At 37.5% G+C, this 23961-nt stretch overlaps 1 protein-coding gene across 2 annotated transcripts in view; it reads left to right on the top strand.

The window, feature by feature from the left end:
- The first annotated feature begins 15243 nt into the window (after nucleotides 1–15243).
- Nucleotides 15244–23961, top strand: part of IPCEF1 (interaction protein for cytohesin exchange factors 1) — an 85674-nt gene continuing 76956 nt past the window's right edge. For both annotated transcript variants that reach the window (XM_032836397.1, XM_032836395.1), the window contains exon 1: nucleotides 15244–15282. In XM_032836397.1, the coding sequence (XP_032692288.1) occupies nucleotides 15259–15282 (24 nt within the window). In that variant the 5' untranslated portion in view covers nucleotides 15244–15258. The remainder of the gene's footprint in view (nucleotides 15283–23961) is intronic.

Below are 23961 nucleotides of genomic sequence, written 5' to 3'. Positions count from 1 at the left end.
AAGGTATAGAATTCTTGGTTGATAGTTAGTTTCTTCAATATTTTGAATATGTCATCCCATTCCATGGGGGTTCCCTTGTATATAACTTCTCCCTTTTCTCTTGCTGCTTCTCAAATTCGTTGTCTTTGACTTTTGACAATTTAATTATAATGTGTCTTAATATAGTGTTATTTGGGTCCAACCTATTTGGTATCCCTTGGGACTCATGAATCCAGATGTCTACTTTTTTTCACCAGGTTCAGAAAGGTTTTCACCATTATTTCTTTACATATACTTTCTATCCTTTTCTCTTTCTCTTCTTTTTCTGGAATTCCTTAATGCAAATACTTTTGTTGTTGTTGCTGTTGTGTTCTATAATTCCCATAGATTTTCTTCATTCTTTTTTGTTTTTGCTCTTCTGACTGGATAATTTCTAATGTCCTATCGTGCAGGTCACTGATTCTTTCTTCCACATTGCTGTGTCTACTTTGGAAACTCTATCAAATTCTTCAGTTCAATTATTATATTTTTCAACTTGAGAATTTCTTTCTTCATTTCTTTTTTTATGGTTGGTATTTCCTTCAAACTTCTCATTTTGTTCGTGCATTGTTTTCTTAATTTTGTTTACTTGTCTATCTGTGTTTTCTTATAGTTCACTAAACTTTCCAAAGAGGATTATTCTGAATTCTTTGTCTTGCAGTTCCTAGATATCCATTATTTCTTTTTCTTCAAGTTTTTATTTAAATTCCAGTTAGTTAACATACAGTGTAACATTAGTTCCAGGGGTAGGATTTAGTGATATCCATTTCTTTACGGCCAGTTATTAGAGCTTTATCGGTCTCTTTTGGTGGTGTCACACTTACCTGATTTGTGTGTGTGTGTGTGTGTGTGTGTGATCCTTATTTCTTTTTGTTGGTATTTGTGCATTTGAGTAATGGCATTCCTTTCCCAATCTTAATAGGTTTGCTTTAGCAAAGGCAGTTTGGGTTTCTAGGTGTGTCTTCTGGTAATATCTTTGGGCAGGTAAGACCAACTATTGTCTATTTTTGAGTGAAGCAACTGTTCGAACTCTGGTGAATGAGATGGAGGGTGTGCTACTGGTTGAGAACAGTACAGGCTTGGTTCCTTACACAAGTGAGGCTGTGGGCTAGGTCCCACAGTTACCTGAATTTTTTGGTCAAGCTGACTGGATGGTTGTGACTGGCTACTATATTTAATAATAGCCAAGGCTATAAATTCGCTTCCCAGTCCTGGAAGGACAGTAGGCCAGGGTCCAGGACTATACGGCTTGTTGTTTGGGGACTTGCATCAGGCCTGAGGATGCACTGAATTCCCTGGTCAGGTGACTTCATCAGTTCTGCTCTGTGGATAAAGGAAGCCACCAGCTGTGCTCTCTCTTCCAGTGGCGCTGTATTTAGGGCTGTTGAATGTACTGTGCAGCTTTGTGTGTGCTCTGGTTAAATTCTTGTCAGACAGGCTGAAGGCTGTCTTCAGTGAGGAGTAGGGCTATGAATTAGATTCCCTGCCCAGGTGTAGTGGAAGCAGCTCTACAGCCACTTTGTTATCTTAACTCAAGCTGACCTGCACCCCAAGTTCCCTGGCCAAACAGGGTCACCGGCTTTGCTCTGCAAACTGCTAGCTCTGTGTGCCCTACTCTCGACTCCAGCACCCCTGGGCTGCATAGCTTCCAGTTGTTTTCACCAGCCCTTCTGGTTTGATGGGGCCAGAAGACACTCTCCACACTGGTGAGTCCATGTGTCAGCTGCCTTGCCTAGGTGGTAGGGGAGGAACCATTCCAGACTATCCTCAACTTCCCAAATAGGCTGTCTGGTTGGGTCGGACCAGGAGCTACTGGCAGCCTTGGCTAAGAATGAATCCCCCTACCCACACAGAGCATGGGAAGCCTCCACACCTGGTACTGGCTTTGTTCTGGAGGAGATCAGCTCTCTTCACCTGCCTCTTGGCTCTGGTGCCACTGGGCTGCATAGCTTCTAGGACTTGTCATCAGCCCTTTTCATCACATAGGCCTAGAAGGCACTCTCCACAGCAGGTGGGGCTCTGACTCAGCAAAACAGTTCTGGGGCTGGCAAAACTTGTTTTAGGATCCCAAACAGACAGGTCTGCATCACCAGAGTTCCATGTCAGAGTGCAGTCCCAACTTGGTTCTATAGGTGAACAGAGCCACTGACTGGGATTACTATTTGGGCACTGCAGGCATGAACTTGGTCTGCCGAGATCTGTGTGCTGGTTGTTGCAACCCCCTCCCAACTTCTCCATCGTAGTCAGATTTTTGGTGGCTGGGCCCTACAGATTCCTCTCTAATCCTTACAGAGCACTTTAAGGGTAGAGGCTCCTACAAAGAGACTCACAATACTGGGGGAGGTTGATTGTCCCTTTGGGTTCTCTTTTGCCACTGAAGGGACTAGAGGCTCAGGGGGACCTCTGCACATGGTGTGGCCCTGTCCTGGGGGAGGGGCAATGTAGTCAACATGTAGCCTCTTCTCTTATCCTTCTAAGGCATCAGCTTGGTCTTTGAGGTGCAGGGGGGTGCTTCAGCCTCACCCTTGTGCCCTAGGACACTGCCAGTAGTGTCTTGTTCTTGAATAGATGTTACTTGTTCTTCTTGTGAGGGGGAGCAAAATAAGAAACAACTTTCACTTATTCATGGAGCATAGCAAATTGTATGGAGGACAAGGGGAGATGGAAAGGAGAAGGGAGTTGAGGGAAATTGGAAGGGGAGGTGAACCATGAGAGACTATGGACTCTGAAAAACAATCTGAGGGTTTTGAAGGGGCGGGGGGTGGGAGGTTTGGGGGATCCAGGTGGTGGATATTAGAGAGGGCACAGATTGCATGGAGCACTGGGTGTGGTGCAAAAACAATGAATACTGTTACGCTGAAAAGAAATAAAAAAATTAAAAAAAATAACAAAAAACAAAAACAAAAGCAATATATGATTTAATTACTTCTGCATAATAAATGACAAAATAAATCCTGATGTTTGTTACATTAAAAAACAAAAACAAAAACAAAAACAAACAAAAAAAAGAAACAACTTTTGTCACCATCTTGGGACTGTCACTCCAGCCACCCTATTCTTAATAAAGGAAGCTTTCCCATTATTATGCACAGCAGTTTAGCTCTTAATGGTGTCTACCTCTCCTGTCTGACAAGGCTTGGGACACTACCTTTGCAAAATAATAAGGCCTGTTAAAGTGATATTTCCCAGTGAAAGAGCTAGCCAGACAAAAAAAGAATTTTGGCTCAAGTCCACAACAATGGGTGCAAATAGCTGTGCAATATGTTTTCTTTTTCTGGCTTTCTTCCAGCCAACAATGGTCCTATGGCAGAGACCACTGCACTATGTAGGGTATACTTTATTAACTTTTGTGGAAAGTGTTCGGTAGAAGGTCAATTGGGAAAGTTGAATTAGATTGATTGGTTGCCCCAGAGCAGTGCCCATATTGTCCGGATTTTATAAGCAGAAAAATTTATTATCTTTCATAGAGAGAAAATATGATTATTATTCTTGTAGAATAAAGAATAATTGAGTAGAGAAATTTAAGGGTGTAAGTTGCAGAAAAGTAAGGGCCATCCCTTGCCATTTTTATCTGGTCCATCTTACAGCACTGCATCTGCTTTTACTCCCACAAACTGGAGTGAAGGCATCAGGTGTCGTTACTTAGGGGCTGCCATTGTAGAGAATTGGGGTGTGTTCCTGAGTCATACTGTAGTGGACCTAATAATTAATAGTTTTTTTTAGGGGCTCCCAGTGTTTCCTGTGACCTTATGATAGGCTCGTGACACTTCCCCTTCTTCATGTAGCATCTTCGTGCTAGTATAAACCTTTGAGGAAGTTCCTTGGGTTTCAATCACAAATCTCTTAGATTGGACCAAAACACACAGCTAGATTGAATCTTAGAATGACTGGATTCTTGAAGTTTCTGGGATCTGTCACTGGCCTAGGAGAGGAGGCAGGTATCATGCAGGTTTTATCTGCAGTGTTGTACAAGGCTGCTGCTAGTGTGTATGTTTATGTGTGTTTAGGGGGTGTGCAAATCTGTTTTGGGGCATCCTTGCCTATATAATAATTTGAATAGCCAAAGTCAGCATGCTAGCCTAATTCTGGAAGGCTTCTGGGAGGAATCATTTACAGGGCTGGCATTATGGAATTTAAAATATCATGGGAACACAATCAGCCCCACAGACATGAGTCTCTTCTGGCATCCAGTCAACTCTATGAGCTGGGGAAGGGAAAGGGCCTCATTTGGGAGCCATGGACCCAGGATGATCTGCCATGGCCCCACTGGGAGATCAGCAAGGCTCTGTCACTTGCCTAAGCCTTAGGGGCATGTTGGGGTGCAGACCATCATCTTTGAAGTTTTGGGTTTTGGAAGCTCAGAGAAGAGCCAGAGAACCCTGCAGTCCAGGGACACAAAGGAGTTTCGTGCCTCCCCAAAGGGCATGGTCAGCAGCCACTTGTATTTGTTGCAGGTTCTTCCAGGAGGTAAAAGAAGCAGCTTGCTCAGGATGTCTTACAGTTTGCCACTTGCTTGTTACCATGGAAAAATGGTCCCTTGGGAGCAGAGATTGACATGATTGGCGGAAAGAGAAGCTTTCCTTGCTTAGATTTGTAGATTTTTCTGTCTAAGCCTTGATTGTCAGGGCTGAGTTGCATCCTGTGGGGATGCAAGAAGGACAAGTGAGAGAGAGGTCTGCCAGTCTCTTTAGATGATGTACCGCAGTATTTTAGTGGTGTTGAAAATAAAGTAATTTTAATCATCATAGTTTCTGTTTAAAAAAAGCCGTGGCTCTGAAAACCATCTGTCAGTTCATCCTCAAAGTGGAGCGAGAGCAGAAATGTAGCAAAATGAGTGGAAAAGTTAACAATACGAAAGAGAAAACAGATGATAGAGAAAGAAAGAATAAGATGTTTAAAACATGCAGGGAATAGATTGGAATCAGGATGACAATAGAGCTTAAATTTAAAAGAAAAGATGGGGGCATCTGGGTGGTGCAGTAGGTTAAGCATGTGACTCTTGGTCTCAGCTCAGGTTGTGATCTCAGGGTCATGATCGCAGAGTCCTGATATGGAGTCCAGCATGGAGCCCCAGGTTGGGCTCTGTAGTGAGCATGGGAAGTGCTTAAGTTTCTCTCCCTTTCCTTCTACCCCTCCCCCACTGGAATAAATAAGTAAATCTTAAAAAAAGAAAAGAAACAACGAGATACTTTGATTAAGCCATTTTCCTCTCATGAATTTCTTGAACCAAATAACAATTCCAGACCCTTCCTCCCATACATCACTGTGTATGTGCTCACAGGGGGGTTATCTTGTGTTTTGCTTCCTTCTCTCTTCCTCTGCCTTAACAAGAGATCTTCTGCTAATTGGCTAAACTAATGGATTATTTCCTGTCATTTGCTTTTATACATTAGCAAAGATGGATTTTCTCTCTTGCTTCCCATGGCATTGCTTTGACAGACTACCAAGTAACAGAAGATGCTTGCTTATGGTTCTCATTTCTAGTTAAGTTTGTTACCACACGTATCATGTGCTTTTTGATATCTGAGCCTTCTGCCTCTAGAGTGACCAGCATTTTCTATTTCCTCTTTAGCTCTAGTTCCTGGATTAAGAATAATGCACATTGTTTGCCTCTGTTCATGGACTTTCTATAAATTTGTTTGCTTCTCTGAGAATATCTTGTCAAATGCCAGTGTTGTAATTTTAAAGGATAAGCATGTTATGAATTAGTATGTGGGTTTTAAAAATTTTAGTTCAGAGCTGTCTTGCTCTGTTAAAAAGAAAAAGAATAAATCTAGGTCATAGTTTATTCCACTTGAAAAACTATCTTTAAATCACACAAAAAATTGTCTTTTTTTAAAAAAAGTTTTTATTTAAATTTCTGGTAGTTAACATACAATGTAATATTAGTTTCAGGTGTACAATATAGTGATTCGGCACTTCCATATAATGCCCAGTGCTCATCTAAATTATCTTCTTTTCCAAAAACCTTTAAAACTAGACATGGTGCTTATTTTGTTGCATCATCCCAACGATTATAAGGTCTAGAGGGGACTAATCAAGGCAGTTGCTTTTGGAACAATAATACCAATAACTGCCTTTAGTGAATTTTTTTCTTTGTTCTTTTAAAAAAAGTACCAATTATACTAGCAATTGCCTTCTTTATCAATAGAGCATTGGTTGCATGTTGATGTGTTGGTTTATTTTCTGATTTTAAAATGATAGAACACCAGAGCTGATATTTCTAACTTAACTAATTTGTTAAACAGTTTCTAAAATAAATTGCTAGAATAAACTTGTATTTTGTTTGTGCCTAAAACAAAGTAGAATGATTCCTCACTGACATCCTAGTCAGCTTGGGCTTCTATACCAAAATACCATAACTGCGTGCCTTGTCAATGACACAAATTTATTTGTCATAATTCTGAAGGCTGGGAGTTCAGTATCATGGGACCATCATGGTTGGTTTCTCCTAAGAGATCTCTTCTGGGTTGCAGACAGCCCACTCCTCTTGTATCTTCACATGGTAGAAAGGGAGCTAGCTACCTCTCTGGTCTTTTTAAGGGCCTTAATCTCATTTATGAGGACTCCACTGTCATGACCTAATCAGCTCCCAAAGGCCCCACTTCCAAACATATCACAGGGGGATTAAATTTCAACCTGTGAATTTTGGGAGGGGGTGGGGAACACAAACATTCAGTCCCTAACAACCAGTACATATTAAGGGACTTATCATCTTTTTTGAAATTAGCTTTATTATCCATTTGGTAATGAAATGGGGTTTCCGCTTTTTAGTTGCAGAGCTTATCAGGAATACATTTGTTTTCATTTCACAAACTTAAAAACAGTATTTGCAGCCTCATTGTTTTGGCTGAGTCTCATATGGTGGTGTGTTAAGGAGTTGTTTTTTTTAAAGAAGATAACCGTCTCAAATGGGACTGAGAAAATTATTCCTTTAAATCCTTAAATTCTGAAACAAGGCACCGGAAATGTCTCTAGGAGAGTAGGTTAGGGAGTTTAATCAACCTTGAAGAGTAAAAGCTATTTTATTTGATGAAACCTGTTATCACACTTGCTCACATCCTATAGTTGTGTGCTAATTCCATCAGGAAGAATAGTTTTCTATAACAAAGCCATTTCCAGGTAATTGCTCCCATTCAAGATAATTGCTACCACTTGGTGAACACGCATCGGGTTTTGTAGGCTTCTCATATGGTATTTCATTTAATTCTCACAAAATCCCCGAGCTGGTTATTATTTCTGTTTAACATATGTGGTGTCTATTATGCAGGCAAATTAAGCGATTTTAATAAGTTTCCACATTTAACAAGTGGCAGAGTGAAATGTTTGACCCTAATCCCTGCGTGGGTAGTAGTTTTGAAACATGTTATTTTGGTTGTCTACCCAGAAAGTAATTTGGAAGCCCTATGTACCCCCCAAAACCTTACATTGTCACCTAGAGTTTTTATTGTATGTTTGTTTAAATAATTGTAAAAGATGCCATTTCTGACATATGATAAATCTTGACAGTAAAAAGATTATATTTCTTTTTAAATATAACCTATGTGATAGAAATAGCACAGAGATTGGGTATGTCACGTATATATATATATTTTAAAAAGTCATCTTTGGAATTTTAATTGTACATTACTCTGTTTTCTTCCCCTGTGGAACTCATATTTTCATTCTATTACTCCATAGGTTTTAATCCAATTATCATATATCTATATTATATATAGCTATAGATATATAGATATATATATTTGCTTCAAAAACTTTCATTGATGAGTTTATTTCAGCAAAAAATACATACTTAAACTGAAATTGATTTAATTTTTTTGTGTGACACAATTCTTTAAGCCATATAAGATTTCATTTGGAGTGGGTTATCATTATAGTTATTATTAGTATGCAATTTGACAAACAACATGAATATGCTATTTTGACAAATAATGGTTAGTGCAAGAGGTACATATTTTTATTGAGAATGCATCATTTAATGAGATATAGATGAGGCTTTTCCCCTAATTATGGAACTACTTATAGGTGAATAATATTTATTGGTGGAATGAAAGAGTTCAGAACAAGTTTTAATCCTTTTGTTGCTTTCTATGTATGTGAAGACTTAAAACTGTTTTTCACATAAATAGATGGAAATGAAGCACTTTTGAACCCCTTCCAAGTATATGCCAAATACCCCATGAGATCTATCACAACTACTTTTAATAATTAACAATCAAAATAGATTTTTCTTTAATTTTGTTGAAAGCAAAGAATTAGAAACCTCTTGATTTATGAAAGTTATTTTTGCCTTGTCATTAGGTTCTTATACATTTTTAATTCTTGGGAATTATATAGAAATCCTTTATAAAAAATCCTTTATCAAGACATATCAGGTAACTACTCCTTCCTTTAACTCTTTTTACTTATGGGCACTTTACTTAAACTGATATTCTCAGGGTTGGGAATAAGGCAAAATTATTATCAAGACACCTTCATCAGTGTCATTATTATTTTTTCATTAATTGCTTTCACTGTGTGCCTTATAAATATATTTATCAAAATCTTGGAACTACATGTTTAGCTTATCAACATATAGATAACATGTGTGCTGTAACATGGTTAGCCAAGTTGGTTTCCATTATCTAAGCAATAAGTAAACATATTTACATTAGTCTCCATAACCACCATTTCACTTCTTAATTCTTTTGGATTATGACTATGGGCTTTTTATGGAAGAGGAGAGGCAAGAGTTGAGCTAAAGTGTTTTGATGATTCTTCTGCCCCAAATTATCTTTGAATCATTTTGGTGAAATTTTCAATTTAGTGTATGTTCACTACTTCAAGAAATAAGGTACTGAAACTCTTAAATTATTAAGTAAACACTCACATATAGCCTCTACGATAGCACATCCAGGCCTACGTATCCCCATCCCCTTATTCTTCCCTGCCCACACCACTGATTGCATATCGTTTCTATGCATTTGCTCTTTGACTCAGAGAAGGCTGACATCAACAGTCTCATTTCCATATCCTGCAGATTGGGAAGGAGAATTCTAGAGGCATATTCCTGACAGCACTATCCTCCTAAACAAAAAATTTGGAATTCATAGGTTTTGTTTATTGAAACTCATCTATAGTTTAGTGTTTTTACTAGCTTGTATTTTTAATTCATTTTCTCAACAAGTGTCTGTTGAACTACCTGGTAAACAAAGACTGGGGATACAGTGGTAAATGAGTGAACAAGATAAGACACTGCACCTGCCTCCAGGTAACTTTTACTATACTGGGGAGTCAGGATGAAAGAACTAATTCTAACATTAATAATTCAGTACAATTATGAGAACTTCTATGAATAAAAGACAATATGCTGTGAGAGCTTGCCAAAGGGGATTGATCTCTCATAAGAACTGTGGAAAGCTTTCTTGACTAAATGACATTTGGTTGAAGGACTGAATTAGATGGTGCTGATAAACGATCTTGGGTGCAGGCTATTTAAGAACATGAACAAAGATCCATGTAGAAACATTAAATTAAATTAAATTAAATTAAATAAAAAAGAAGCCCCATTAGTCAGGGAAGAAAGAGACATAGAAATGATCCAAGGTGGGGCTAGAGAGGAGGCAGAGGCCAGGCAGAGTCTTCCTTAATAGATTTTCATGATATTAGTCTTTATCTCAAGACTCATTGACAATTGTAGAGATTTAAGAAAAAGATGAATAGTTTAATGGGCACTGAAAAATATTACTCTGGTCAAGAAAGCAAACCAGGACATCAGCTGGGATGTTTCTGCAATGGTCCAAGAGGGAGGTGCATTTGACAACAGTGGTTGCAATGGGTGTAGACAAGTGAATACACCTAAGAGATTGTTAGGGGTTAAGGGATACAATATGTACAAGGGAAATATTCCATACAACCAAAGGAAGGCTTGATATGCGTGACTAGAGTAGTGTGTTGTCAACAAACCCCAATGCTTACTGGAAAATTAGAGATGAATTTTTTTTTTTTTTGTCTTCCATCATCTTCTGTCATTTCTACTTATTTTACTGTTAGAAATCTGGCTGAGCACAGGGATTCAGAATTCCACTGAAATAATAATTTTCTGATGGACTGATCTATTAATTAAGAAAAATTTTTTGGTAACTCTTGCCTAAGCTGTGTGGTTTACTTGGATAGACCCTGGGGCATAGAGAAGACTGGGTCTTGGCCTCTACCTTTGACATTCTCATCGTCCAAACAGGGAGACCTGTCTACAGCATCATGGTACATAGAATACCATGGCCATTAGAAACAATGTCCTGTGGGAGACTTTGGGGGAATGAGGGTAGTACGGTGCTGTTAAGAGAACAGACTGTCAAGTCTGGGCTTGAATTTAGAAATATCCATTTACTCACTTCTTCCTCTGTGTTGCCTATGTTGTCTCACCTAAGACATGGGAGTAATAATAGGGGATTATTCTTAGGTAGTTTTAATAATTATGTGGCACAATACATGAAAATCATCAATTGGCAGAGGATGTAGTAATGGCTTAATAAATAATATAGATGTAGCTATTCTATTGTTCTAGGGAAGGGGCTGATTAGCCCTTTGAGTCAGGAAAATTACACAGCAATGCTTTATATCATATTTAAAGGGTATATGTAGCTGACCTTTACTTTAGTAAGTCAGTGCTAAAGAAATAAATGTTTTATGACAATAAACTAATTTATTGAATATTTATTATATGTTGGGTACTGCTCTGAGTATTATAAAGATATTTTCTAACTTTATTTTTCTCTGAACCTAAGATAGAAATACTATTACTATGTCCATTTCACAGATGAGAGTCCTAAAGTCCCAAAGTATTTGTTACTTGCCCAAGATTACATAATAAATTGCTAACCTGAGATTTAAATCCAGTTCAGACCAATCCAGAGCTTTGCTCATAACTTTTATTTTTACAAGCTTCTTTACCTGAAGGTGCTCTTGAATTCAAACCATCTTTAGCTTATTATGTATTTGTTCAATCAATAGATATTAAAAATATATTGCTATAATAAGTCAATAAAATATTTATAGCATTTTATTAGAATGCTATTTTTATTTTAAAATATTTATTTTATTTTATTTTTATTTTTAAAATTTTTACTTTATTTTTTATTTTAAAAATAAATACTTATTGTAGGAAATACATACATATGGGAAGAAACAATACATTATTGGTTATTCCAATTCTCATAGATGATTACACATTTTGCTGTAAATAGACATTTTCCCCCAATGCACTGATGTATGGGATGTATGTATATAAACCTATATATATTTTTAATTTAATATTTTTTCAGTGTTCCAAAAATCATTGTTTATGCACCACACCCAATGCTCCATGTAATACGTGCCCTCCTTAATACCCACCACCAGGCTTACCCAACCCCCCCACTCCTCTCCTCTCCAAAACCCTCAGTTTGTTTCATAGAGTCCACAGTCTCTCATGGTTTGTCTCCCCCTCTGATTCCCCCAACTCACTTCTCCTCTCCATCTCCTAATGTCCTCTGTGTTGTTCCTTATGTTTCACAAGTAAGTGAAACCATATGATAATTGATTTTCTCTGCTTAACTTATTTCACTCAGCACAATCTCTTCCAGTCCCATCCATGTTGATACAAAAGTTGGGTATTCATCCTTTCTGATGGAGGCATAATACTCCATTGTATATGTGGACCATACCTTCTTTATCCATTCATCTGTTGAAGGGCATTTGGCTCTTTCCACATTTGGCAACTGCTATGAGCATTGGGGTACAGATGGCCCTTCTTTTCACTACATCTATAAACCTATATTTTCATGATAAAAAGTGAACGGGATCACCCTGCACATTTTTTTTTTCAGGATAACAGTATTCATTGTTTTTGCACCACACCCAGTGCTCCATGCAATCCGTGCCCTCTCCAATACCCACCACCTGGTTCCCCCAACCTCCCACCCCCCGCCCCTTCAAAACCCTCAGATTGTTTTTCAGAGTCCATAGACTCTCTCTCATGGTTCACCTCCCCTTCCAATTTCCCTCAACTCCTTTCTCCTCTCCATCTCCCCTTGTCCTCCATGCTATTTGTTATGCTCCACAAATAAGTGAAACCATATGATAATTGACTCTCTCTGCTTGACTTATTTCACTCAGCATAATCTCTTCCAGTCCCGTCCATGTTGCTACAAAAGTTGGGTATTCATCCTTTCTGATAGAGGCATAATACTCCATAGTGTATATGGGCCACATCTTCCTTATCCATTTGTCCATTGAAGGGCATCTTGGTTCTTTCCACAGTTTGTCCACCATGGCCATTGCTGCTATAAACATTGGGGTACAGATGGCCCTTCTTTTCACTACATCTGTATCTTTGGAGTAAATATCCAGTAGTGCAATTGCAGGGTCAGAGGGAAGCTCTATTTTTAATTTCTTGAGAAATCTCCATACTGTTCTCCAAAGTGGCTGCACCAACTTGCATTCCCACCAACAGTGGAAGAGGGTTCCCCTTTCTCCACATCCTCTCCAACACATGTTGTTTCCTGTCTAGCTAATTTTGGCCATTCTAACTGGCGTAAGGTGGTATCTCAATGTGGTTTTAATTTGAATCTCCCTGATGGCTAGTGATGATGAACATTTTTTCATGTCTGATAGCCATTTGTATGTCTTCATTGGAGAAGTGTCTGTTCATATTTTCTGCCCATTTTTTTATATGATTGTCTGTTTTGTGTGTGTTGAGTTTCAGGAGTTCTTTATAGATCCTGGATATCGACCTTTTGTCTGTACTGTCATTTGCAAATATCTTCTCCCATTCCGTGGGTTGCCTCTTTGTTTTGTTGACTGTTTCCTTTGCTGCCTGCACATGTTTTTACTTACTTTTTCATTAAAGATATATTATAAAACTCTGCACATTTGGTATGGTAGTGTGTAGTTGATAGTGGATAGTAAAGACTCAGGAAGCTTTGGTGGTCACTGATTGTCATCATCATCTTGAAAAATCACCCTCCAGCTAGGCTGTAAGAATTTGACATTCCAACAACAACACATTCTTTTCAGCACACCTCCACTAAATGTGGCTTCTATCTTGTAACTTTTGTGTGTGTGTTCATCTTGAAGATTAAAAATGGAATCATGTTTTTTTATTTTGCACTTATTTCATTGCTAATGAGGTTACACATTAGTCATTTGTATTTTTATTTTTTGAAAATTTTCACTTGTTTTTCTATATAGTTTGCCTATTATTTTCTTATTGGTGTCTAAGAACTCTTTCTATTATGTTTTTTTAAAGGTTTTATTTTAGCTCCAGGTAGTTAACATATGGTGTTATATTGGCTTCAGGTGTACAAGATAGTGATTCAGCACTTCCGTACATCACTCAGTGCTCATCACAAGTGCCCTCCATAATCCCCATCACCTATTTCACCTATCTCCATGCTCACCTCTCCTCTGGTGACCACCAGTTTGGTTTCTATAGTTAAGAGTCTGTTGCTTGCTATACCTCCATGTCTGTTTTTTTTTTCTCCTTTGCTTGTTTGTTTTGTTGCTTAAATTCTACATATGAGTGAAATCATATGGTATTTGTCATTTTCTGAGTTATTTTGCTTATGGTAATACACTCTAGTTCCATCCATGTTGTTGCAAACGGCAAGATGTCATTCTCTTTGATGGCTGAGTAATATTCTGTTGTGTACATCACGGCTTCCTTACCCATTCATGGGTATTTGGGTTGTTTCCATAATTTGGCTATTGTAGATAATACTCTATAACATTGGGGTGCATGTGTGCCTTTGAATTAGTATTTTTGTATTCTCTGGGTAAATAGGGTAGTTCTATTTTTAATTTTTTGATGAAATTCTTTACTGTTTTCCAGAGTGGCTACAGCAGTTTGCATTTCTACAAAAAGTGCAGGATTCTCCTTTCTCCACATCCTTGCCAACACCTTTTGTTTCTTGTGTTGTTGATTTTAGCCATTATGACAGGTGTGAGGTGAAGTCTCATTGTAGTTTTGATTTGCAGTTGCCTGATGATCAGTTATGTTGAGCAACTTTTCATGCCATCTGTATGTCTTCTTTGGAAAAGCATCTATTCTTGTCTTCAGCCCATTTTAAAATTGATTCTTACATATTAAGTATATATTGCAGATATTTTCACCAGCTTGTGATTTGATTTTTACTTAGGCTTTAGTCAATTAATTAATAAATAAAGATTTATTTATTTATTTGAGAAAGAGAGTGAGAGAGAGTAAGAGTGGGGTGAAGGGCAGAGGGAGAAGCAGACCCTCCCCGAGCAGGAAACCCAATATGAGACTGGATCCTGGGACTTTGCGATCATGACCCGAGCTGAAGGCAGACATAACCAACTGAACAACCCAGGTATCCCTAGTCTATTCTTTTAAATAAACAAAAATAAGCAATTAATTTATCAATCATTTTTAATTGTGGTTTTTCTCTTTTGTATTTTATAAATAAGCGTTTTATTCATACCTATATAATGTGGTTATGATGTTTTTGACATTAAAATGGGGGAGACATTCTTTGAGATTTGGGAAGCATTGGTGTAAGGAATAAATTCACACAGATCATGGATCTATGTCTCGTGTCACTGAAAGAGATTGAAAGTTTCTCTGCATTGGGAAGAGTTTCAGTGGCTGGTGGATGTTTAACAAGTTTCTTTGCTTGTTAGATTCTGAAAATATGAGTTTTTACTTTCATCTGCTTTTCTTGAAACCACAGAACATCTTGTCTTTCAGGTAATCCACTACAAAGTGTAATACATCAAAAGGGGCTCATCTTCATACTAAAGTTGGGACTTCTGAGGCATGGGGATTAGTTACATTTTTGAAATTGTTCAGTTATTAGAATCAGAAAAAATAATAATGGATTAAATATTTCCACATCTTACACTGTGTTGTTCAATACAAAGAGGAAAATAGTTTTGTTTTTCAAAGATATTTGTTTATATAGAACACACTGTTAAGTATGGAGATAATGTGCATGTCTTGCTGTAGACTTAAAGGATACTAGCCAATGCCAGATGCATTCTGGCTTATATTATGAACTCAGTTTTAGATATTGGCTTATTGAATTCGGTGTTAAAATGCCGTTTAATGAATTGCTTTTATTGTGAAATTCATCAATCAAAATAGAAATGTTTTTCCCCCTTTCACAGAGATATATGCTTTTATGAATGCTTTAATTCCACATTTAACTTAAAAACTTTTTTTCTCTTCTAGCTTTTGTTTCTAACCATTTGAAAGCATACATGGCGACTGATGGCAATGCTCTTGTAAGTACCCTTTGAGACACTGTGGACTTAAATATTCATTGTCACTTTGAGGAATGAGTAAGAAAAAATAAACAAGTTGATCTTAAGTTTGGGTAGCTCTTTATTACCCTCCATTTCCTTAGCCACATTGGAATTAAATGATCCTTTGGTGAGGTTTCAGAGTTTCTTATGATCACCAAGTATTTAAGACTGCTAGCTATTTGCTTTTAAAGATCAGAAACATAACTGTGATTTTAACATGTGGTACGTAGTGTATCTCTGTGTTTGAGGTCAACTGTGGTATTAGCGCAAACTCTCATGCAACCTTTATGGGAAATATTCTGCCAATTATTACACTGACATGGTAGGTTTTTTTTTTAAATAATTTTACAGCTATAAATTTGCTTATTTAGGTAAGTTGACTGAGGAAGTATATTACCTTTATTTGACAAGGACTCCTGTGGTGTTAGGAAAAATAAAAAATTGATGTAGATAACATATTTCTAATAAAAGGGGGTGTGAGGTAGTGTGGGACTGTATGATGTACATCTTTTGGCAAATCTAATGACCTCATGATGGATGCACAGGATAAAGTTTTTAGAGTAGAGCCAAAAGCAGTATCAGAAGTGGGTTGTTGAAAGAATATAGTAGGGACTTCCTGCCAAATAGGGGACATGGCCATGGTTTTTCGATGCAAATTAGGAAATGGACATCAAGGCAGGTTGTAGGAATAGTGATGGAGAAATTGAACTGGATGGCTCCTGGAAGGGACAGCTTACTAAAAAGCAGGGAAGCTGATTAATTCTCTGCTTCGTTAACAATTTTATATCCCAGAAATAGAGAAAACAAAGACAGCCCTTTGATTCTGATGTTAATTTTAAATGAGGAGGAAAAGCTTGTTAGTGATGAAAATGGTAGAAACTTTGGGAGACAGGACTGCAGAAAACTAAAAATGAAAACACAAATTATAGTCCGTTATGTACCCTGGGAAATTTGCCATCTAAAAATTGCAGAAAAGGAAAATGTGACCCCTTGGATACAAATGGGTAGGTGTTATTTGATCATGGAGATGTGAATAATCATGAGGAAAATAAAGAAGAACACCAAAGAGCATAAATGCAGCTGCAGTGGGAGCCTTGGCCAGGGTTAGACATGAAGGCATAGCACCGGGTGTTAAAGGAGGGTCCTGTGGTCAAGGGCAAAAGAAGGTGGGCATCACAGATTTGTCAGTTAGGAACACTGAAGTTTACATTCCTGAAAATTTATAAAAATTTTTTTAAAAAATGCATATGATTATAAGTACATGTGTATATGTTATACGAAGCAAAGAAATGCAAAGGGAGAATTAGGATGGTTGAGAAAATAATGGAGGGTTTAATTTTTATTCTGTTTGCTTATCCTACTGAAAGAAAGTAGTGTTTCAACTGGAAGGAGTTCATCATATATGTTTAAGAAGAAGAAATGAAAACTAAGATAATAAGAGAGCACCTAAGCACTTTAATGAATTCATTCATTCATTTATTCATTCATTCAAACATTCATTTAATTTTCAATGTTTACCTCTCCTGACTCTATCATGTATAAACCATTATACTATGTAGGACCTGGAAATGGAAATATTATTTGAAATAAGTTCAAATCTCCACATCTTAAGGCAACTAAAACCATAGCTATTAGAACAGACTGTAGATGTGATAACCAAAGGACTAACACACCACCCATATAATTTCCAACCCAGAGCCAGTACTCCTGTAATATGTAATCTGCTTTCCTTGGACCTGGGTGCAGGTGGATTCTGTCCTTACTGGTGGAAACTCAGGCTTTTTATGGGTCTTTTTCATTTCCTGAGCCATCTTCCCCACCTAACTCAATCAGCTCAACTTTCCTTGTGTGCCTATTTACCTGTTATTTTGATCTCATAGTCATCAGTGTGTAGGTGGTACAGCTAAATATCTCTCTTAAGCATTTCTTCTAGCTGCTTTCAGTGGTTACCCTACTTTATATTTCCATTCAGAAAATTAGTTCAATTTTCTGCTGTCATTTGTTCTCCAAATAAAATGTAGCACAGGAGACCTATTTTTATGCTGGGTAGTTTCAGGAGGCTTGACACATTTGACCTAATCACATACCGAATTACACTTCATTTCCACTAACCTAACATTGATTGTGCTCTGTGTGCTGAGCACTCTGCTTGCTGCTTATGCTGAGGAGCTTACCATGTGCAGGGGGAGGGCAATACTTTAAAGACACTTTTTTTTTTTTATTCTCCCCTGCTAGTTATTGAGGTTGCTATGGTAAATGGTACTAGTAAAACTGCTCAAGAAACTAAATTCTAAGCATTTGAAATTTTGTTATGTGTGTGGTAGAAGAACATTTTTTTTCCCATTAAGCTGAGTTGTTTGTTATCTGATAGTAGTCTTTTCTTTCCTCTGAAGGAAACAGCAGAATTTTCAGAGCAAAAGCTTCACATAGAACCAAAGGTATTAACTCACCAAGTTCTGTCAGTTTTACCTTCTTACTATTTCCCCACCTTCACAGACATGACACTTGCTCTTCCCTCTGCCCGCTGGGCTTCTGGCCTTTGCACCTGCCCCCTCCGATCCCCCGTGTGACAGCCAGAGTGAACTTCCTTACACACGGATCTGATTGTGCCACTTGCCTGCTGACATCTGTTTAGTGGCTTCCCATTGGCTTTTGGATAAACCTTAGAGTTTCAAACGTAATTTACAAGGGCCTGCATGATGTAACTTCACTACTCTGAATGTGTTTATGTCCCAACACTCCGGGCCCCATGCCTTCCTGCTCACTCCTGCATCTCTGTATTAGACCCTCCTATGCTCTGGTCTTCATCTTTCTGGCTTTGCTTTTATCAATGTGTGGGGTACCTCCCCTGAGTCCCCAGTTCTGGGCAATAGCACTTCCGTGTGGACCTCATTATCCTTATTCGATTCCCTCTTTTCTGTCTTTGACTGGAAGCTGTGTGAGAGCATGCTAGCCACTGAATCACCCGTCCTTGGCACCAAGTAATTGTGCAATAACTGGTGGTTGAATAAACACAAGCCATAATTTACCCAACTGTGGCCTGAAAGAAATAATTAGCATAATCGTCTTTAGGATCTAGGTCATACCTTGTTGGGAAATCTTCAACATAATGATTAGATTTGGTACAATCCTTAAACATCTCTAAGAATCCTTCTGTGCAGTCCTTGATATTTATAAGGCCTTCCATACATCACCCTGTGGTGATAAGAAAGTATTATACCCTAAATCAGTATTTTTTTTAAAAGATTTAATTTATTTATTTGACAGAGATCACAAGTAGGCAGAGAGGCAGGCAGAGAGAGAGGAGGAAGCAGGCTCCCCGCTGAGCAGAGAGCCCGATGCAGGGCTTGATCCCAGGACCCTGGGATCATGACCCAAGCTGAAGCTAGAGGCTTTAACCCACTGAGCGACCCAGCTGCCCCTACTCTAAATCAGTATTGCTTAGTTTTCTTTAATGATTAGTTTTTCACTAAAATAAAGAAATAGATGAATAAACACACAAATAACAACCAGTATATATGGATCCTAAAGGCTTAATTAAGAAAGTTCTCTGTTCTCAGATCTTAGTAACAACGTTATAGCTAAGAAAGGAAAACAGCCTTAACTTAAAGATGACGAGGCTCAGAGGGAATGTGACAGACTGCCTCTTTCACTGTCATACGACATTCTTTTACCTAAAGCTACTGAGAATTCTTACTTTCAGAGATGGCTTTCATGGGGAAGGAATGATCAAATTTATCTGTGATAAAAACTTGATGACAGTGATTTCTCAAGAATTATTTTATTTTATTTTATTAAGATTTTATTTATTTATTTGACAGAGAGAGATCACAAGTAGATGGAGAGGCAGGCAGAGAGAGAGAGAGAGGGAAGCAGGCTTCCTGCTGAGCAGAGGGCCCGATGTGGGACTCGATCCCAGGACCCTGAGCTGAAGGCAGTGGCTTAACCCACTGAGCCACCCAGGTGCCCCTCAAGAATTATTTTAAATAAAATTAATTTATTAAATGTTAACAAATATTTAATAATTAATAATAAATACATATTAATGCAAATTAAAATTAAATCAAATGTCAAGGGAAAACTTTCCTGAAATAAAAGTCTCTACATATAAATCATGGTAACTGTGCTCAGTTTTTGTGCTTGATGAGGACAGGCTCATTGAATGTGAAGGGACATTTACGCCTGGTGCTATGGCTGTGTTATCTGCTATTGCCTGGACTGCCATCTGTGAGATGGCTGGTCTAACAGCAAACTAGTATTGAGTTTCCTCCACAAGAAAGCTGTGCATTCATCACGTACACATCGTGTATTGCCTGGTTGTTGTGCACTGTGTGGGGTGAACCACCTGGAAATGATTCCAGCCCCCATGGGAAGCTGCTGGCTCCTCCAACTCTATGCCTGTGGTGTATGTCTCAGGGATGTGGGGATAATTCAGGGTTGAAGTGAGGAATTTATTTTTCACATTTTTGATCAACTAAAAAGAGCTCCCATTTTGGCAGCTTGTTTTTTAGGCTACATGAACATAATGCTGTGTTAAAATGGCTTTGCCAATGCTGTTGTGCATAAGCCTGACATACAGATCAGAGCTCAGAGGCTGTTTAACACATTTGCTGTTCTAAGTAGGACTTCCAGCAGAACAGTGCCTGACAGCTGTCTGGGGAATAGACTCCTGGGTAGGGTCTTGTTAGCTGCCACTGGAAAATTTTGTCCCTCTCACAAGTCCCCCCTCCTCCACTCCATGCATTCTTATTTCTTTGGTTTTAGGTTCTTAGTATTTGGAGGATATGGTTAAAACAGGATGCTGGAGAAAGCTGCGATAGTTTTTGAGGAAATGGCATTTTAGATAAAAGTAGATATCTGGTCAACACAAGTTTATTTTACCTAGAAGGAAATAGCAAAGGTCAACACTTCAGGTGAGTTCAAATTGAGTGTCATTCAATCCCAGAAGCTTTTCTCTGTGCATGTGGGGCTCTGGGGGTGAGGAAGGTATTGGAGTACTCTTACGCTACTTAACTCTGCTGGTGTTATTTAGTGGTGGTATTTTTCAGCTCTGACTAAACAAGCAGTCGATGGCTTTCTGGATATTTGTTAAATCTCCACTTGTGCCAAGACTACTAGTCAGGCATCATATGAAGTAAAAATTGACCTAAAACATAGTTCATCTTTTGGTAAACATTTATTGAGTACTCCCTTTCTGTCAGACATAGGGCTAAGTGCTAGGTTTTGAAGTCAGGACATGTTCAAGAACACCAATTCTACTTTAAAGACTTGGCCAGTCATTGACTCTTCAGAGTTGCAGCCATTCAACTACAGAGCTGATGAAAGATCTGAAAACTTTAAGAAGCAACATTAACATGGACAGTAACTGAGTAAATGTGTGAACTAAGGGAAAGGGCATGTCTGAGCTTACTCACAGGTTCTGGGTTGGACCATCAAGTGGGTAGGGTTACCATCATGTATGTACCAGAGAGATATATAAGCAGATAAATTATAATATCCACTTCAGAGCATCAGGAAAGTGTTGTGGAATATAGGAGACAGAATAAATAAGCAAAGTAACATAGAGTTAAATAGTAGACTTAGTAGCCAACTGGCCTGGCTCTGCTACTATTTAAATTTGATCTAAGGAGATGTTACTTAACTATACTGAGATGAGGTTTCTCATTTGTGGAATGGAAGATAGAAACAGCACCTATCATGAATATTTTTGGGAGATGTGAATCAGTTATTACAATGACTACAAATAAAGATCACCGCATGAATATAAGATTCTTATAGGAGCTAACTGCTAAGTCAGGGAAGGCTTCATGGTGGAGGTGGCATTTGAATTGGGTCAGAAAAGATGATAAAGCCTTAACCAGATGAAAAATGGAGTAGGGAATAAAGTATTCAAAAGTATGGAGTTGTCAAAGTACTGACATTTCTACATAATAGAATAAAGTTTAAAGTGCCAGAAAAGGAAATGAATGGATGTCTTGTTGGTATATTAAGGCTACTATGGAAAGGGAATTTCTTGTCATTTGAACTGCGATTACAAGATGGACTCTTAATAATGACTTTCATCCAATAATGGTCCTGTGAGTTCACACTTTGATATTCCATTCTGTTGGAAACAGAGCAATGCTAGACAAAGAGAAACATGGAAAACCAAAAAATGCACAGATTGGTTCAACAATACAATTATCTCTGTGGATCAGAAATGAAAAGCAGCTAACAAGATTGAAGCTATGGGCCTAATGGGTACCTTGCCTGGAGGCAGGAAGTAGTTTGCCTCCTGGCCTGGATTAAGGGGGTAAAAAAAATGCTCCACTAAATATGAGAGGAGCCATATTCACTTCTTGGTGACAAGTAAATGGGGGTTCCCCCAATTGTGAAAGGGGCTAAAGATGAAAACATTTGTCAAACCAATGCATGAGGTTATGCAATTAGCCCCCTAAAGGTTAGGGAGGGAGGAGATAGGGACACAACTTCAAAATCAGGAGCCGGAACTAGTCACCAGCTAGGTCTGTGACTGGATACGCAAGATACTTTATGTTCACCTCATAACATGACTGTAGGAATGATTCTGCACTCAGTAGAGTAATCTCCAAACTGATGAAGAGGGAGCCATGGGTACAGTGGAGACTACAGAATATCAAGGATGATAAATATGTATTAAAAGAGTGAAAAGATAGGTCACGTACAAAGACTGACAGACTCATAGAAGCGATTTCATCAATATAATGAATGAGAGAAGACAGATGATCAGAATCTTCAAAGTGTCAGATGAAAATGGTTTTATACTCAGCTAAACTGTCATTCAATTTTGCAGACAAAATAAAGACATTACTATTTACATAAAGATTAAGAATATGCTACCTACAAATCCCCATTAAAAGGACTGTTAAAATAAGGTATTGTACACCCAAAAAATTTTTAGAAGGGTAGATCTCATGTTGTTTTCTTACCAAAGGGGGAGATACGGCTTTTAGCGGTGATAGATACATTTGACTGTAACATGAGTGTGTACATATGTCCAAGCTCACCAGATTGTATGCATACATTAATTATGTATGTTTTTTGCATACCAATCATACCTCAATAAAGCTAGGGAAAAAATAAAAATAAAAGGACTGTTAAAGGAGGTACCCTAATAAAAAGAAAAGTGAATCCAACAGATAGAAATTTGATGAAGGATACACAGATGATTACAGAAATTGATAACTTGTCACTAAATTTAATTATCCATTGATGAGTAATGATGATAATTATAACATTTTAAAAAATATTTTATTTATTTATTTGAGAGAGAGAGACAGTGAGAGAGAGCATGAGCGAGGAGAAGGTCAGAGGGAGAAGCAGACTCCCCATGGAGCTGGGAGCCTGATGCGGGACTCGATCCCGGGACTCCAGGATCATGACCTGAGCTGAAGGCAGTCGCTTAACCAACTGAGCCACCCAGGCTCCCGATAATTATAACATTTTAATAGAAAAATAAAAATCTAGACTATTATGCCAAGAGAGAAGACACTGAAGCACGAGTTAAAGATGTGCTGGATTACACATCCTATTCACCATGAATTTAGAAATACTAAACTGAGCATCGGTGGAATAACATGTAAGGAAATGAAAGAAAGGGAAAGAATAAATATAAACTGAAAATACAAGATGAAGTTACAGTAAATGTTAGTGGATTAAACACCTATCAAGAGGCACCTGTAATCATATTTTTTAAAAATAAAAATCTAGTTATAGACTGCTTATAAAAGAAACAGGAAAATTAAGAAAAGAAAAGAAATAGCAAGAATAAACAAATTAAAAACCATACACACAAAAGTGCCACACAGAAAGATTGAAAATAAAGGAATTGAAATACTAACAAAGTTACAGCTCTGGTGACAAAACTTGCATAGAAATAGGAAATACTTAGGGAACAAAATTAACAACTTTGAGATTTACAAAGAATGCTTATAAAATTTGACTATGTAGTAAGTCACAAATAAATGCTAACACATTTTCAGAAATTGATGTCATAAAGATTATCCTTTCTGAACAAAAATCAATGAAGTTAGAACTCAAAAGAAAAAAAATTATTAAAAAGTTCTCATATGTTAGGAAATTTACAAGTACATTCTAGAATATCTCACTGGATGGAAAGAAATTACTTAGAATTGAAAAACAGGGAGGTATAGGTAGAATTTGGATGTAAATTTATAGCTCTAAGTGTATTACTAAAAAAAAATAATAAATTGAGGTAAATATTTTCTTCAGGAATCAGAAAAAGAGTAACAGAGTAAATAAAAAGCAATTTGAAGAAATAGGGATAATTAATCAGGGGCAGAACTTAATGGAATAGTTAAAAAAAAAGTAAAAAGATTTCTGAAATTCTGAAATAAGTCACCAAAATACACTTGAGGTTGCAGAGAACTGAACATTTTATATATTGCAGGAGATTTTAAGTGGCCTTCTTGAAAGCAATTTGGGCATATCCAAAAAGTTAAAGAAGCATCAACTATATTCATATTCTAACTCATTGAGTACACATTTGTTCCTTTTTTTCTTTCTTAATTTTTGATGTTTTTTAATTATTTATTTATTTTTAATTTTTTATTATTATGTTCAGTTAGCCATCATATAGTACATTAATAGTTTTTGATGTAGTGTTCAACGATTCATTAG

Source organism: Lontra canadensis, unplaced genomic scaffold, assembly GCF_010015895.1.
Source record: "Lontra canadensis isolate GAN:19392208 unplaced genomic scaffold, GSC_riverotter_1.0 scaffold92, whole genome shotgun sequence".
Lineage (NCBI taxonomy): Eukaryota > Metazoa > Chordata > Mammalia > Carnivora > Mustelidae > Lontra > Lontra canadensis.
The sequence above is the reverse complement of the archived record's forward strand: the minus strand, read 5'-3'. Positions and strand labels throughout refer to the sequence as shown.